At 36.9% G+C, this 18,510-nt stretch overlaps 1 protein-coding gene across 2 annotated transcripts in view; it reads right to left on the reverse strand.

The window, feature by feature from the left end:
• LOC18423425 (chromatin remodeling protein EBS) overlaps positions 1–10,002 on the reverse strand; it is an 18,224-nt gene extending 8,222 nt beyond the window's left edge. For both annotated transcript variants that reach the window (XR_016042787.1, XM_020673605.2), the window contains exons 1-4: positions 9,692–10,002; positions 9,466–9,551; positions 7,884–8,226; positions 7,372–7,440 (exon numbers count right to left, since the gene is read on the reverse strand). Coding sequence is in view for 1 of the 2 variants with exons in the window: in XM_020673605.2 (XP_020529264.1) it covers positions 7,372–7,440; positions 7,884–8,226; positions 9,466–9,538 (485 nt within the window). In the remaining variant the exon portion in view is untranslated. The remainder of the gene's footprint in view (positions 1–7,371; positions 7,441–7,883; positions 8,227–9,465; positions 9,552–9,691) is intronic.
• Between the last annotated feature and the right edge of the window lie 8,508 nt (positions 10,003–18,510).

Here is an 18,510-nt window from a genome sequence, read left to right on the forward strand (position 1 = left end):
TAGTTTCCTGGGAAAATGGGCTCTCTTCTCAATCCAGCAGAAGCAATAAAGTCCACAATCATTGTAAATTCTTTCATTATGGAATAGGACATAAAAACTTACTCCCCAACATCAAAATTTGTTCCATGTTATTTGCTAATCTCAAGGGTACACTGCCTCTCCCTGATCTCACTTGACGACGTTAACAGATTTACCCTCCATGAATAAGGGTCTCCAAGAAGCAACCACATAAAACTTAACACGCGTCAAGAGGATTCCACCTCTGGCTTGCTGGAATCAAAAGTACTTACAGCCAACAACGGTCTCAAAAACTCTTCCAAATCTAACTGTAGTTACTTTCTTGCCCCCAATAACCATGGAACTACACTCAACATTGGGTTCCAAGAAACCCAGTTGTCATGTACTCTGAGGGATCTCAGTCAGGATCTTTGAGTTTTACATCATCAACTGAGATTGACTCTGAGCAATCAATGTACAGTCAAATTGATTCTAAAAAAATGCACCATAGAATTAATTATAGTTGTATTATACTACATAATATTGTGCAATATAATGACATTCATAAGCAAAGAAACAAGTCATAAAAGTGGTATAATTTCAGTGGTTCAAACATGCTACTGGAATGTCTTCTCATTAACTCCTTAACGAGTAATGTTGATAATTTAAGTTGTTGTGCTACCAGAACGATACTTTAAGTTCTTATCATGCCAAAAGTTAGGGAGCCATTATGTCTAGGCAAAGACCCCAGTCCATATGTTCTAAAAGAGTACATGGAACAATGAGCATCTAATGCCATGGACCATTCAAAGAATATCATACCAAAAAACAAAATAAGCATCCAAAATTATCCCATTGATTTATATTGCAGCAGTCTCTCACTACTTCAAGTTGTCATGTCAACAGGCTCAATCTTGAGTCCCCAAAGAAGCACATATGCATCAGCAAACATAGAGACACTCATCTCAAAAGGATCAAAGCACTTTTCAGTCCTACCCTGACACTCATAGCACCTCAACCTTCCAGGGTCCTAAGCTACTTCATGAACAGCCATCAAAGATGAGCGTCATGTTATAAAGAAGATATGCAAATACATGGGGATATCAATGGTGAAATGTGTGCAACATAATAAAGAACATTAAATGTGTCACTGTACATAGGCATTAGTGCTTTTTGCATACACAAAAGTCATATGGATTGCTGAGGTGTATGCCTATAGTATTCCAGCAGTGCAAGACTAAAACATAGTGCAGAAAGACATCAATATGCATAAGCATGTTAATGTCTTGGACAGTGTACATCACATACACCACAGCCATCGCATACTATGGTACGATTTATCAATGCAAGACTACAATATAGTGAAGAAAAAAATATCAATATGCATAGGCATGTTAAGGTATTGGACAATGTACGTCACATACACCACAGCCATCGTACTACGGTATGTTTATCAATGCAACACAGAAGTTGCCACATGTATTCCATATAATATTCACATAAATAGTCAAGTCATACCCATAATAAGGGTTTTCATGTGCCTATATCTCTCCATATCCAAGGCAGGCACAGAGTGAGAGTCCATCAAAAAGGGCCCCATGTTTCTTTTCTTGTCTTTTCAAAGGGCCCCGTGGTTTAAACACCTTGAAATGAGAACACGACTTCTGGGATAAGAATATATGCTTGCAGCGTACAATCACTTTCATTCTACATATCAGCAAGTAATCTACAGGCCATGGTGATGACATTTGAAGATATTGCAATGCGTTATGCTCCATAAACGATAGATTTGACACAAAATCAAATCACAATAGGTGGATATGATAGGGTTGCAGCTATATAGAGAACCGTAAATAAGGAGAATATGGGGAGAATATGGGAAAGAAAAGTAGAAGAGAATGTAATAAAAATAAGTGAAATATATTTCAGCATTTTCAACTCATTCTCATTTCATTATATTAAACGATTCCAAAAATTTGTAAAAAGAAGAAAGACATCTTTAGATCATCAAAATAAATAATAGACATGATGCAAGCACTAAACAATGTGGACATTGAACTCAAATAGCATCCAACTACCCAGGGAATGACCTCTAGGCCCAGGTGTTTAGGGTGGAGGGGTGCCATAACATGACATATAGAGTTCCATTTCTACCAAGTTCTGAAGTTAACATTTGAATGAAAAAATAAATCAACTACCCAAGCAACCATCTGCATTTATTCATAACGAGGCATTAATCTATCACCACCTTGGCTACAACACATGTTTTCATGTTTCGTGATCCAAGAAAATGCAGTGTTTTTGCAAATGGAATTAAAAATGGTCGTTTCGGATTTTATCTCACACAAAAAAGGGCTGCATTTCTTGAGTGTGTGTGAACCTAAATAGGGGTCTAAGGTGGCATGCAAAGCAGTCACCGAACCACATTAAGGTCATCATCCAAAATGCCCCCAACCCCGGAAGACAAGACCTCAGAACATAATAACAACCATATGCGTATTGAAAATGCCTTTCAAAAAGAATGCACCACAAAATAAATGAAATTTAAACATATGGGATTGTATACAATGAGACCATTTACCTTTGGGTTAGGGAGATCACAATTACTTACAACCATCCGATGCGAAATCTGATAGCTTGGATGTGTCACAAAGTTCAAGAAAAATTCTTTTGAACTTTGAGCTTGGTCAATGAAATAAATACAGCCACCCAATTTCACATCCAATGGACAAGATTAATTGTGACCATCTTGTACCAAAGGTAAAATGGTCTCATTATATACTTTCCCTAAACATATACCAAACTATTTTGATGTGTAAGATCAATTCTTGATGTATGCCATTTGGATATTCAAATCCGATGATGTATGATATCTCTAGGTCCTTGGGAAAATGGCACACTTCCCTAGCAAAAAATAATTTAATTTCATCAACGACTAGTGACAGAAAGAACACCTCATCAAAACCTTCCACTTTAGCCTATGTAACATGCAACTGCAAATGGACCACAATTTTTCCAAATGACATTTACTAATAATACCAAAAAGAGCACACTTTCAATATATTGGGTCGATGATCCAAGAAAATGGAGAGATTGAGGAAGATATCGCACATAGAATTAGAGCTGAGTGGGAAGACGTGGAGATGTGCAACCGGAGTTTTATGTGATCGCCGCATACCAATGAAGCTGAAGGGCAAGTTCTATAGAATAGTTGTGAGACCAACTTTGCTTTAACAGGCAGAATGTTAGGCGGCAAGAAACAACATACCTATAGGATAAGTGTAGCTGAGATGATGATGAGTAGCAAGACAATAAGGCATAGAATTTGAAAGGAAGATATTTGGGAGAACTTAGGTGTGCCTCCAATAGGTAATAAGATGCAAGAAAGTAGGCTTAGTTGTTTTGGCCACGTGCAGCACATACCCAATACAACACCTATTAGGAAGTGCAAGTTAGTTGAAGTGGAAGGCTCAAAAAGACAACGGGTAGGCCTAAAATGACATAGTTGGAAGTAGTGAGAAAAGATATGGGGACTTAACGCCTCACAAAGGGTATGGCCCTTGATACAACAGAATGGCAGACCAGGATTTGTGTAGCCAACCCCAAATAATTGGAAAAATGCTATGATGAAGATGACAGTTATTAATGATAAAGAATCAGAAGACTTTTAACCAAAGCTAATATCCTAGTTTTTGGGAAAAACTAGTCAAACCCACCATATCAACTATCGATCAGAAATCAGCATGTGGTTTGATAGCTAAATATTCTCTAAGCAAATAGCGTCTGATGCCACTATCAATCTCATCACCACTACATAATTGGTTAAAATTTTTCTAACATTCCAAACATCAAGACATTCACCTAGCATTGTTGCATAAACAGACATACAAAACCTTTTATGGCGATAATGTTAACACAATGACAATACCATTCAACTTTAATGAACCAACAACTTTAATGCATTGATAATACTATTCAACTTTAATGATCTCTAGATATCAATGTCGCTAAATTTCGCCTCAAATACCTCTTTGTTTTGGTTGGCGAGGGAAGAAAAATAAATCAGCTGATTCAGGTACGACTTCAGGTTTTAAATGTAAATAACTAAAAACTTTAAACTATAAAGGTTCTATAACTTCATAGTTTTATAAGATTTGTTTTTTTCTGAAATATCGCTAATATTTTCAAGGGAAAACGACCTCTACCCCCGTCCCCATAATTTCCATCCCTATTAGACCCTTGGCTTCACCAAAATCCCTTGTACCCCCATCAAGTTCAAAACTTTGGGACCATTAGCCCCCCAATTATGTTTTTCTTTGATCCTTTGGCAAATTTGATCCTTTTGTTTTGCAAAGTGCCGAACCCATCCATTAGCCCTTCCATTTCTCTTATTTTGCCCAAAACCAATCTTACCTCCATGGACCCCATTCTACAAATTTAAATTTGAAAAGAAAATGAAATTTTCTTAATATTATGACCTATTTTATAATTGCATCAATATCTTTTGACCTTGCTAAATGATTAATCAGATCATTTTTACTATTGTTAATGGATTATTATTATTATTATTATTTATTCATTTATTAAAGAAATTTATAAAAATAGCTATAAGAGATGAACAATTTAACAGCTAATATATATAGTTGTTGTTGTTATTCTTATTATTATTATTATTATTATTATTATCAATAAAACTTGTATATCAAGTCATAAAGAAAATATAGATGATTAATGGATGGGTTTGGCATTTAGTAAAACAAAAAGATGAAATTTCTAAAAAGAATAATTGGGGAACTAACCGTCCCAAAGTTTTAAACTTGACGGGGTACAAGGGATTTTGTGAACCCAATCGGGATGGAAATTATAGGGAAGGGGGTGTAGGTCATTTTCCCTATTTTCAAAACACCAATGATATCTTACCTGTATTTGCATATTTTACCGATATTCTAAAAAAATTGCCAACATTTTACTGGTATTCTTAAAGTACCGGGTGGGGCTCACTGCGCTTTAGTTGAGGCAAAGTCAAAGACTTCAGCCTCTCCAAGAGAAGCCAGGCCAATCTAGTAGCACTGCTAGATTAAACAATTCCAAGGCAAAGACCCAATGTAGTGTAGTAACTCAAGGGCAAATGTAGCTGCTGCTATAGAAAATATCCCTCACTTGTCACCCAAAAAATAGTAATCAAAAGTAAACAATGTAACGTGAACGAACAACCAACGAAATAGTAAGAGCACAAAAGATCAAAGAATAAACACTAAAGGTAATCTCAAATGCCCAATACACTCCAAAAGCAAGCTAAGGATATGTATAATGGATACAACAGTTCCACAAAGACGACAATGTGAAGAGTTTGTTTTTTTTTTCTTGGAGAAGTGTTCACGGACAATCAGAGATTTGTTACCTAACGAAAAATAAAAATCTGAGATTCTTTTTTTTTCATAGTTGTAGGGAGGGGGAATTCAAGTATTATTGTTGGCAATCTGAGATTTGTCAACAAAAATCATCCTAGAAAACAGATTTACCAAAAAAATAACCAACCTACATATTGCTTTTTCCTTACATTGACTATTGACTATGTAACATGCAACTTCTCAATTATCCTATGTCATATGACAATCCTTGGGTCAAGCTTCCAGTTAAGTATGACAGCATCCACATTATTATGATTATTTATCTTGAGATCATATGATGCATATTATGGTTATTAGACAGCTCAAAAATTCAAAAAACAAAGTGATGCACATCACCTCAGGAAGTAATATATATTGAAATTGAGATATTACTTTCCAAACAAAATTTATATCGAATTTGTTTCAAATTTCCAAATTACAATAAATCTAGAAAACCATAAGAATTCTAGTGAAACATTCTGTAAAATGCCTAATGTTCTCACAAACACAAGAAGTTCTAATGACCCTGCTGTAAAATAAGCATTAATCAACTGGATCCACCTTCCTCTCAACAAATTAGTCTTGCCCAACATAAGGACTAAAATAGTCAAGTTAAAACAACTTTCACATTGTTTCATAGGGCAATACATACACATTGAGAACTAATGTACATGTAAAAGTAACAGCAAGAATCAGAAACATAAGTGATCAAATAAAATTAAGGTAGAGTAAGCTGATCTAATAACAAACACGTCTATCATCCAAATTTTATGCATGGGTCAATGTGACTTATTCTTAGTGGAACATTTCGATAATAGGATGACGAGTACATCTACGGCCATGGGAAAAGCATATCAACAGAACTCATGATTATGTATTTTGACAAACCCTGCCAAGCATGAAGCAGGAGAAGGTCCATTTTCTAGAACGTTAAATTGGGACCTGGTGAGAATGGACCTCTAAACAGCATGTTATCGCACCGCCACCCTGAATACCCAGCATCAAATGTTCCTATTACTGTTTATTCCAACCATATAAAATTCCCCAATGCAACCAACAGCATTCATTAAATCAATAACTGCAATAAATGCCCAGCACCCCAGCCTGGCAAGACATAAAAGAAGCTTGTAGACTTATGCAAGCTCTCATTAGTTTTGAACTATAGAAAAAAAGCTGTCATTAGTTTTGGTTTGACTTGAACCGGTTCGAACATAATAAACCTCAATGAGGGGGATATTGCAACAATAAACACATTCCCAACAAAAGAGATACATTTCAACCAACAGCAACCAAGGGAATGTATTCTTGCATCAAGCCATCAATGATGTCAATTAGGACTATTTAGCTCTCCATTTATAACCAAGCAAGTAAAACTCTCACAGAATAGAGAAGTGCATTTTACATTTATTTCGACTACCCAGGGGCCAGGCCCACCATGATAGTGTATCATTGTCTTCTATATTTTCATTTTCATCTAACATTCAAAGAGAAAATAGAAGTACAACATTAGTTTTTAAAGTGATAGTGAAGAAGCCCATGTTTCCTAATTCATTTTAGAGACCACTTAAGCAATTCCAGGAAATATCAACATCTGTTGATTATGATGCTGCCTCCTCAATGAAGCATATACACAATGATATCATAAAACCATCAATTTGGCGACTATAATTTCATAGATACCAATATAGCAGTAATTCTGTCCACCCATTAATGGACATCATCTTTGAATGGTGCCGTGTCTGGCACCTACTGAACAAGAAATTGCTTCCTAGGATCACAATATAATTTGAAAGTATCCCACGTGCATCCACAATTCTCCACGCATTGATATACAAATCATTTTCCATGCAAAAATAAGGAAACGAAAAATGCTACAATACTCGGCAGCAAAAAAGCTCCAAAGATTCACCAAGAATGTTGAGAGAGAGAGATATCCCACCAGCATTACCATTCTTTAAAGCTAGCAAATGTTATGGATTCTTACCAATCTTTGCAGCCTTCACACTGGACCATAAGATCATCCGGGTTATAAGGCATTTCGCATTTGCAGTACCTACAAATATTTAATAACATAAGACTTATGTCAAGCACAAATCAAGAAAATGATAAATAGGACATAACCTAATCAGCCAAACACACAGTACAACAAAAGCAAGACCCCAAACGATTAGTGTTTCTCTATTCCTTACTTCCCAAAGAAACACAAATGACCTCTACAACTCAAGAATGTGTCTCCATAATAAGACAAGACATTCAACAAACAATTCAGCAACCCAATGCAACTCTTCCTCCCCCCCCTCCCCCTGCCCCCTCCAAAAAAAAAAAAAGTAAAAAGAAAAAAAAACATACACACACACACACTTACATCCACCACCCCAGAGGAGCTCCATAATTTCTTTAGTTTGCTTTTTTTAACAATTTTAAAAATATAAATCACAAGGCACTTATCTAGGATAAGTCACAAGAAAATATTCAGGATTTCACAAGTGAACTCACACAGCAACTCTGTCAGGGGTGAAGCCACCAGTGGCAGCCTTGTATTCGAAGCGGCAAAAGTAGTCCTCAGCTCCGACATTCTCGAGCTTAGTGTAGTTCTTGAATGAATGAACAATGCACTTTCCCTCAATGGTGTGTGCACTCTGAACATCATAATGGTCAGAGAGGAAGAGCTCCTTGGCCCCATGGAACTGCCTCCTCCCGCCAATCGACTCTTCAGGGCGATAGTACCACCTTACCCGCACCTTCACATTGTTGCGATTGTCGCTCTCTATCTTCTCCACACGAGCCACATATGGGGGTTTGTCTGAGTCGGATGGGCGCATCAAAACACAATCGCCGGCTGATGCCATTACGAAAACCATAAAGAAAATCAAATTAATCCATTTCAACTCAACATAAAAGCCAGGGGGGGGGGAGGGGGAGAAGAGACAAAAAAAAAAGAGAAACTGCTAAATGAAGCCAACAATCAATTCAACGTTCAAAAGAAGGAAAGGAAAAGCAACAGTCAACTAACTCATCCATAACCTTTGTTTGAATCTGATAACATAGATGACCAAAAACACATTTAGCTGAAAAAAAAATACAACCCCGTGACCCAAAGAACAATCTTTTGGATTGACAACGATATTTGGCTCTGCTAAACCAATCCATTCATACATCCAGATGTTTCACTGGAATCCCATGACCCATGCCACCAATGACTCAAAATACACATTGAACTGTAAATTTATGCCACCCAAATGTCCAAAATCATGTTTAGTAGCAAAAGCAAACTATCCAATGAGCTGAGAAAATAAATTATCTGCAAAACCATTCCATTATCCATCATTCCTTTGATTCAAAAAGCAGTGGCGCAAGACCCAGATTAGCTGCAAATGATATACCCAACGACCGAAAAATCACATTTTGCCACCACAACAAAATACCCAATGCCCAAAACCTCGTCGGGAGGAAAAAAAACCAATTCATTTTCCATCCATTCATGTTACTCAAAATTCGACCCAAAAACCATACTTGCTCCAGGCCATACAACCTATGACCCAAAAACCACATTTTTAGAAGCAAATCTATTCATGCAAAGTGGTGAGGGAACCACATTAAGCTATGAAACCAACCCACAGACTAACTCCAAACCACAATTAGCTGCAAAAACAATCCTTGCATTCGTCCACTTTTAATTCACAAACCTGAATCATATTTAGCTACTAAACCATGAAACCCATTTACCCAATAACCACTTATCTGTACACTCACGCTTATCCAATGAGCCAAAAACCACATTGAGCTGCAAAACCATCTAACCCAAGAACAAAAACCACATTTTGCTACAAAGAAATGCTACTCAATGACCTAAACACCACATTTAGTTCCAAAAACATGCCTTAATGGGAGAAGGGAACCACATTTCTCTGCGAAATAAAAACAATTTTTCAAAAGGAAAAAAGAAAGAGCAAAACAAATAATCGAAACATTATTCACATTCTGAGAAAGTTCAAAGGAACCCAGAGATGAATGAGAAGGAATGGATATCAATAACAAGGTAAATGATGGTTTATTCTCCTTCTTCTCCCATCTATACCTCTAACGACCTTGTTAGTGCCTTTGATGGTGTAGGATTCCAAGTCTTTCTTCCCCGGCTTCGTCTTCGCCATGCTCGTTCTGATACTGCACGCAAAAGCGTATTGTCCCCAGAAACCAAATAGTTAGGAGAGAGAAAGAGTGACAAAGGAAAAGAGAGACAATGAATCTTCTCTGCACTCCTATCACCCGTCAAGGAAGTGAGAGAAAGAGCACAACCGCGTTACCGTCTGCGGAAAACATGCCATGGCCCAAGAGGCGTCAACCATTTACAACACTGGAATCACTTTTTATCCCTTTCTCTCTCCTCTCTCTAGATTTGCTCTGAAATTTTTATAGTTAATAAGTGAGCTGCCGCAAAAATGGGAACGAGGAGCTCGTTTTAAACCCTAACCAAGGAAGAGAGAGAATGATGAGGAGATGATGAGAGAGAACGGAAGGGAGGTGAGAGATGGCCACTGAGGAGACCACAGCACCAGTGTGTGTGTGAACAACAGAAACCCTAAAATTTTCCGACAGTCACCAGACCACTAAACCCAGCCCCCTCCTCTTACAACCCCAGACCCTTTAACTGACGCACTCTAAAATTTAATTTAGTAAATAATTTTACACTCCTCTCTAATCTTCCCCCCCTATCTCTATCTCGTTCATCATACACGTAAGCTAAGCTAAAAGAAAAAATACACCAGCGGCTATTTTCAAATCAAAAAATATTTGAGTATTTCTTGATTTTCAAATTTTGAGGTAACCTCCACCAATTTTTACGATGACAAATTTTCACACTCGAAAATCGGAAAAAATATAGCCCTTAGCATGTAAAAAAAAGGCTTGTATACTTCTTTTAAAGCATGGAAGGTATATATTTTCCCTCCATCAAGCCGTCCAATTTAGATCAAATGAGCTATTGACCATTTGATCTAAGATCTAACGTATCAGAGTATTTTATGTTTAATTTTTCTACAAATTATATAAATATGAAATTTGGTACGTGTCATCTCCTCAATGGGATGTACCTAAAAAAATATTAAAAAGAATTTTTTGATAAAACATAATGACCAGGTACCAGTTGAAACTTTCAAGGGTATTTTGGCTATTTTATTTTATTGAAAATATTTTTTTATACTTTTTACAAGTGTCAGTTTAAGAGATGAGTGAACCCTCAAAATTTGATGCAAAAATATTTTTTAGAAACAAATTAAAAATAAAATAGTGTAGAGATGTAACATTGTGATTAGGGTCCTCTCAACTGTCCATTCAAAATGGATGGTTGGATAGGGAGAAGTATATAAGTTTTATGCTATAGGAAAAGCATAGAGTTTGCCCTAAAGAAAAAAAATCTCATTCGGTCTTAAAACATTGATGGGCTCAAATTCAAAAAGCAAAAAAAAATCAAACTTTATGGCACACTCATTGCTCCTATATTTCACATGCTATAGTTAAGGTTATACCAAATCTTCAATTATATAATTCCTAATCACTCAAAACTAATTTGTTTATTTTGAGAATACTCATACGATGATTTTAAATAAATCTCAAAGTTTTATATCAATAAAATAAATAAATAATCTAAATAATCAGATGCATATAGGATGCTCCTAATGGAGTTAGCATTTGTGCTCCTAAAGCTAAATATACCATTAAAAACTAATATTACCGTTAAAAGTAAAAACACAGGAAATTATCAAATATATCTCTCAAATTTTTGGATATTATTGATATAACAAAATCTTGCTTTATTCTATACTCATACCTATTTTCTCCAATTTTTTAAATTAATATCCTTTTGCCCTTATTGCAGACTTGATACATCCATATTGCTACAACACCTATGGATCTAACACATCCATGGTGTTTATTTGAACTCATGAACTTGCCGGCACGAATTAATCTAAAATTTCCAAGAGCCTCGTTATTGCCATGGATTAGTGGTGGTGTGGTCATGTGGCAGTACCCAAGGCATTCATGGGGGCATGGGTTTAGACAACTGACACAGATGTATTAGATTTGTAACGGTTGTATGGTCACGAGTATATCAAGTTCGTAATGCGGGTAAAATGGAGATTAATTGGAAAAAAGTGGAGAAATTGGGTATAAGTAAATTATATGAGATTTTGGTATATCAGTGAAAAATCAAAAAATTAGCGAAACATATCTTTATCCTTATAATTTCCCTAAAAATATTACAAAATCTTCTATATTTCGCTAGACGTAATCCTCTCATTTACTGCCATAATCTCTCTCATTTACTGCTCATTTACAGTATTTTATAAGCATGCATACTAATTTTAATCACATACATGCATACTCTCTGACTTGAAAGTAGAATTATAGAGAGAAAAGATGCCCCTAATTTTTAAGTTTCTTTTAAGAAAGACATACTTTATATGGGAATCTGAACCTTCCAAGGGGGTTCCTCCCTCACCTCTATATCTAGTTTTTCTCCCGTCCGTAGGTTGATTGAGTTCTAAAAGTTTTCATGGTGCCCCTTTTGAGTTGAACTTAAGTTTTTCTTGTGGCTTTTTATATTGAAAATATTCCCTAAGTGAAGTTAAAATAATTTTGGGATAACAATTTAAGAAGTGGAAATATGCGATGAAATCCATAGTAGTGAAAAACTAAAAATATCTTGAGTATGTGACTCACAGGAATTTGAAAAGAGAAAATATAATAATATAAATTGACTTTGGTAGAAATAAGTCACAGTTACTCTCAACTGTTAGACGTAAAATCCAGAAGCTGGATAATGTGGCATTGATGAAGGTTCAAAAATATTTTGAAATTTTTTGTGACGCACGCCAAGTCTTTGGATATCATATCTTATCACTAAGAGTGTTGTGACAATATCATATGAGATATAAAAAAGTCTTTTAATACACAAACTAATTAAAACAGAGCCGTAACAAACATAGCCATGGGCCAAAATATGGAGTGAAAAATAGACCAAGCTAAAACTGCATAGAAAAGCTTAAACATGATGTTGTGAATGTTTTGATCAAATATAGCCATGAGCAAATATATAGAGTAAAAAAATAGACCAAACCTAAACTGCATAGAAAACTAAAACATGATGTTGTGAATGTTTTGATCAAATTTACCAAAAAAGAGAGGCAAATGTCAAAAAAGAGGTTGAAACTCCTTACAATACCACTAAAAAGGTCAAAAGATTACAAATTACAGTAGACGATATTTTTAAATTCTTTATGAATCAAGTAAGTCCACAATATAAATGTTAATTTTTTTCTAAACTGCCCCTAATCAGAATTCAGAAGCCTAAATAAATAGGCGTACTTTGATAGATTTACCCCAAGAGGTTTTAATTAAATGCTAATTAGCGGTAAAATAACCAAAGTATCCTTAATAGTTTTGGCTTCTCAACAACAAACATGGATAATTTAGGAACTTTTTACCCTTTTTTCTTTCCAGGATGTACTTGATTGATATAAAAATTTAAAAGCATACCCTTAAGTACAGATTGTCATCTTTTGACCATTTTAGTGATATTTTAAGGGGTTTCGACCTCTTTTCTTATATTTCCCAAAAATGAATGTTTTAATCATTCTTTCCCTCCTCACATGAACATGAGACTCAAACTTGAAGATGGAGCATCTAGAGTTGTCAATGGATTTGCCAAGACAGGGAAACATCACGTCTCGTTGAGGATATAGTGGAACTTGCTATACTTTTTACTTTGAGCGTGTATGACATGCTCTTGCAGGAGGATATCATATATTAATTCTCTTGATCAAGAAAGCTATTTGAGAATTTTTCTACTTTGAAATTTTGGAGTCTACTTATTTTCAAACATAGAAATTTGGATTTTAATTTCTTCAAAATCTAGATCTTGCCCTATAAAAATTTGCGAGTCCCCATTCAATCTTGGTAATGGAATTATGACCTTTCAAGGCCTTAAGTTCACTGCCATCACTGTTTAGAGTCATAGTGGAAGTGACCACGAACATAGTTGCTATCGAAATCTTTGCTCTTTGGGATTCAGATCAGCCAAAATAACCCCAATTGAATGCGGAGAAGTTCTTGGACTATATTATGAACCGAGAGAATTGAGAGTTTCCTGCTAATTAGGGTCGGTATGTATGTGTTTGTCTCATGACGTGTGAGTCAGGGCTTAGGGATTAGTGGATCCCGTATTGTTTGAGATTTTTGTGTACAAGCCTTGTGTGAGTTAAACTAGGCTCTAAGAAAACATAAGCCCATATGTAGCTTTGTTTATAGGGCAAATCGGGGAGATCTTCAACGGAAGATCCCTCAGATCTAAACACTACAAACTTGTTATCAAATCTATTAAAAAATGATCAGATCTGCTCTCAAATAAGTGGCAGAGCCGGCATCAATTCTATGCATGAAATCTTAAAAGGAAAGAACTGAAAACTACTTAAATCTAATAAATAAATAAAAGCATGGAGGAGAAAAATTATCTCACCGACCCAGTTGGCCTGAAACACCTGAGGCTTCAAGGCCTCACCCGTATCAGGACCGCAGCTATGATTTACATCGTACGTCCTCCGTGTCTCTTTTCAAAGTTGACCAAGTCTTGGCTTGGTTGAATGTTGTTTTCTTGGATCTAAGTTTGAAGGTTGCAAGCCAAGGTTTAATGGCCTAGGGTATTTCTAGGGTTTTGCCTAGGCTAAGGTTTCTCTGCTCTCACTATTCTTCTCTCTAGGCTCTCTCTGTCTCTCATATTTCTTGGCATACAGGCTAACAATGTCTTTGACATTCCAAATTTTTTTTCTCTCTCCCTAAAATGGTCTCCCAAATATCTTTTTAAATATTACAAGGGCGTGTAAACGGATAATTATAAAAAACCACCAAATCTGCCAAGATACTAGATCACAGGAAGGGGACTATGAATGATATTCTATGGTTCAGAGATCTTATTGAATAGTATGGTCCTAAAAGTTTAGAAAAACCATGGAATTTACTAGTTTCAAAATGGGGTGTCTACAGTTGCCCTCTTTGGCACCACTGTCCTACAAGGTACATGGGTGGCAAAGTAGTAGACACTATAAATATTTTAAATTTCTTCTTAACTTTTTATGGTCAGAGGGCACACCAACTATCCCTCCAAGACATTGTTCTCCCCGCTCACTCACCTAAGGCATTTTCATCCTAGGGTTTTTGGTGTGAGATGTTCCAGTGATTTTTGCAAGCTTGCAACTCAAGTTGGATGTTTTGGCCATGCCATTTAACTTCAAGGGTTTCACAATTTCTAATTTGTAAATCTGACATTTTTCCTTTATTTTTTGTAGGGCTTCCTAAGGTTTCAAAGGCTTTACTTAATGGAAAAATGTTTCTCGATTAAATCTGAAGAGAGAGATGAGGAGGCATAGTGGTTATATCATATACGGGTGTTCAAGCTCCTTCATTTTAAAAGTCATTTTAGAAATTTTGAAAATAGGGAGAGATTTGAAGTAGAACCTGGAGCTTGGATAGGTCACAATTTTAACAAAAAAATTGAGGTTTTTGAAATCATAAGACATATATTGAAAATTTTGAAAATGGAAAGATATTTTGAAAAACAAATTTTGGTTAACAGTTTTAACTCTTACAACTATAGAGCCCTCTAAGCAGTTTAATGTCATGCAGTGATGGACAGATACAGCCGACCCTTTATGTCATACGAGGCAAGACGGATATACTCGACCTTTTACATCATACAGGATTAGAGAGATACACTCGACCTTTCACATCATACGGGGTTACACGTTTTGAACTGAAATGCGGTTGCCACTTTAGAATTGTACCACCAAGGAGCACTTTTTTTGAAATGAAAGGTTTTTCTTTTGAAATTGGTTGGCGGTTTAGGTTGGTGCCACCAATGAGTATTTTCTTTTTGAATTCTTTGAATGAAAATATTTTAATTTGAAATTGGTTAGAAGTTTAGGCTCATGCCACCAAGGAGAATATTTTAAAAGGAATTTTTTGAAATGAATTTTTCAACTTTTTTTTTTAAAAAAAGGTAATTCATACAGTTTAACCACTTGTGACCCCTTCGGTGGACCCTATATGAGCATGCAGGGTCCTTGTTTGAATCTTTAGGATGAGGACTCATCAAGTATTCCTTCCAATCTCAGCTCTTGTATTTCAACTCAAAGGAGAATTCTCTAGAATTTTCGAGCAAAACAAAGTCTTGAAAAATACAAGATACTGCCCCTAAGTGATCAAAACTCTTTGTGTTTCCAATTTCATCCTCCACCACCTACCCTTTTGAAGTCCAGATGATTGAGGTCCTTAACCATGTTTGATCTGGCTAATGCTCATTGATTTTATTTTTGACGTCATTTTGAGTTAGGAAGAGGGAGGAGAAGATGTTTAGAGAGAAAGACTTTAGAGAAGATATGGAAAGGAGAGATAACTTTTTTTCTTTTTCTGCCTTGAGGTCCCTTTCGGGTGTTCAACTCAGTGGCTTTTTTTCCAACGCTTAGGGTTTCTATCGGATTTTTAGTTCAGCAAATTTTTTTTATTTTTTATTCCCTTGGGATCCCTTTCGGATGTTCAGCCCGATGGCCCTTTTTCTAATGCTTGGGTTTCTTTTTGGAATTTCAGCCCAGCGAATTTTTTTTTTTTTTTTTCAAAGAAGAAGAAGAAGAAGATGACGAAGGAAGAGAAGGAGAAGAAGAAGAGTCAATGGTGCTATCTTCATTTTTTTGTGGCAATTCACCTTAAGATCATGTAGGAATTCGATTATCTTTCCCTTCTTCAAGTGGCAAGATGGTTCTAATATCAGTTATCATCTGATTTCCCTTGCCTCAGGTTGGCATTTAATATCTCTTTGACAATGATTGTTGAGTATCTGTTGGACTTTTGTTTTGAACTGCTCCACTTGGACCTTGATTTTGGGACTAAGAGTCACTCTTAGTTTCCTAATCCTTCAATCTTTTGCGTGGACAGATGGGCTCATCAGGTTCTCTCAGTTAATGGGATAATTTATTTTATTCATTAGGCGTTAATGCGTTTTGAAGTATGTGATATGAATACCCCATTTGGTTATCGCAAGAGGCGAGTGATCACCCCACTCCTTTTCAATTGTCTCTTTCATTCAAGATTTTGTGTTTCTCTTAAGGACTTAATTCCGTAGTAGATTCCTTCTCAATGCTTAAGCTTGGGTGAGACACTCGCACAAGAAGAGTGATTGCGTTAACATTGGATGGCCTTAAAGCATGTTGGGAGTTAACAAATAGGGGTTCAATCTCAGTAAGTGCCCCTGTTGTGCTTTCTTCATGAGATGTGACTACCCTTATTGAGGAGTTTGATGGGGTTGCCCCTGTAGGGTTGTCTGTTCTGTTAAGAACTTGTTCTTCATGAGATGAACTTTCTTGATATGGGGGTGCCCCGGTTATTAAAGTTGTGCTCCTACCCCAGTTAAGCTTTGGAAACCTTCTCTTGAGGAGGCGACCCAATTTGGTCATCAACTTTTAATTCCTCATCCAAGAGGGGTGGATCATCTAGAAAGTCTTGTGAAGGCGGCCCAAGTAAGCCTATTAGAATTTCCAAAAGGACAACTTCTTTTGATATTTGAGGTAATAGGTTTCCTTGAAGAATTTGTTCATCTGTCTCCTCTTGAGTTATTGTCCCAAAATTTTGTCGGGGCCACACAAAAAGGTGTGTACCCAGGTTTGCAGAAGTCAAGGCAAGAGGGTATTTTGACGGGGCCACTCAAGAGGTGCGTACTCGGGTTTGCATGAAAGGTTAGAGAGAAAAGGTATTTTGATGGGATCGCGTGATAGGTGTGTGACCTCAATTTGCATAAAAGGCTAGAGAGAAAAGGTATTTGGATAGGGCTGCGCGAAAGGTGTGTGCTAGGATTTGCAGAAGGAGGCCTACTGATGAGGTCGTGTGAACTACTTGTGCGGACATGACGGAGCCGCAATGACGCACAAAGAGGCACGTTAGGGCCGCGTTACTACGTGTGTTCGTGAAGATCGAAGGAAGGCATTTAGTCGGGGCCCCATGACAACCATGTGCCCGAGCTTTCTTTTTCCATGAGATGGAGCCATGCAAACCGCGTGCATCTCACGCGTTTAACTGTGTGTAAGAGGTGCAATAGGGGTGCTTTGACCCTAAGTAAAAATTGGGTTTTCACCGCATCTTGTTAGCCTTCTCGTTTTGGCGTTCAAAGAGGAGTAAAAGTGAACAATCTTCCACCACCAAGTAGATTTTGAGATTATGACGAGAATGAGCTCTGTTCCACCTCAAGGTATGAATCTGTTCTTCATTTTCTTTACTCTCGATGTTGTTTTTCATGTCCATCGGTTTCCCTTTTTCTTCTCACTTTTACCATTGCCCACCAAGTGTTTGGTTGAATTCCTCAGTGCCTCTTTTTGTTTTCAAACCATTTGCACCAAAAACATCGTGACTTTTCAAAATACACCTTAACTTGTACAATATTCCTCACTTCTTTCCCAAACCATTTGCATGATCTTTTGTGATGCATTTTACTTTGACCATTTAAGTGGGTCACAAGCACCATGCGTATTCACACCATGGGCATCTAGGCACTGTCTTGCTCATGTGCATGCACCGTGAGCCTCTTCGTGGGGTTAATCAAGTTTATGTAGGCCTGTACACGCTCATGCACCTTGTGTATTTAGGTAATGCTTTCTTAGTGCGAGTGCACCATGAACCTTAGTGCATCTTGGTCATGCTTGGACAGGCGTGTGCACACTTGCACACACTGCACCCTTGCACGCACACGACTATAAGCACCTTGCTTGAATTTGTGAGTACACAAGTTTGGTCACCTAGATGAGATGCTTCAACAAACATACACCATGAGTATTGCAGGCTTAGGCATACTCAAACTCATGCATTCATGGTTTGTACGTGCTTGAGCTTGTACGTGCATGCATCATGAACACCTGGATGGGGTGTCATGATGTAAGCTTCACACGTGTACACGCCATGTACGCCACAGTCGATTTTGCGTGTGCTTGAAGTTTGTGTGTGCACGTGTTTGGTCAGGCTTGAACTTGCATCTGCTCGCATTTCTGCATGCATGTACTTGGTTGAGCTTGATTTTGCTTGTGTCTGT

Source organism: Amborella trichopoda, chromosome 10 (genome assembly GCF_054954075.1).
Source record: "Amborella trichopoda isolate Santa Cruz 75 chromosome 10, AtrichopodaSantaCruz75HAP2 v2.0, whole genome shotgun sequence".
Lineage (NCBI taxonomy): Eukaryota > Viridiplantae > Streptophyta > Magnoliopsida > Amborellales > Amborellaceae > Amborella > Amborella trichopoda.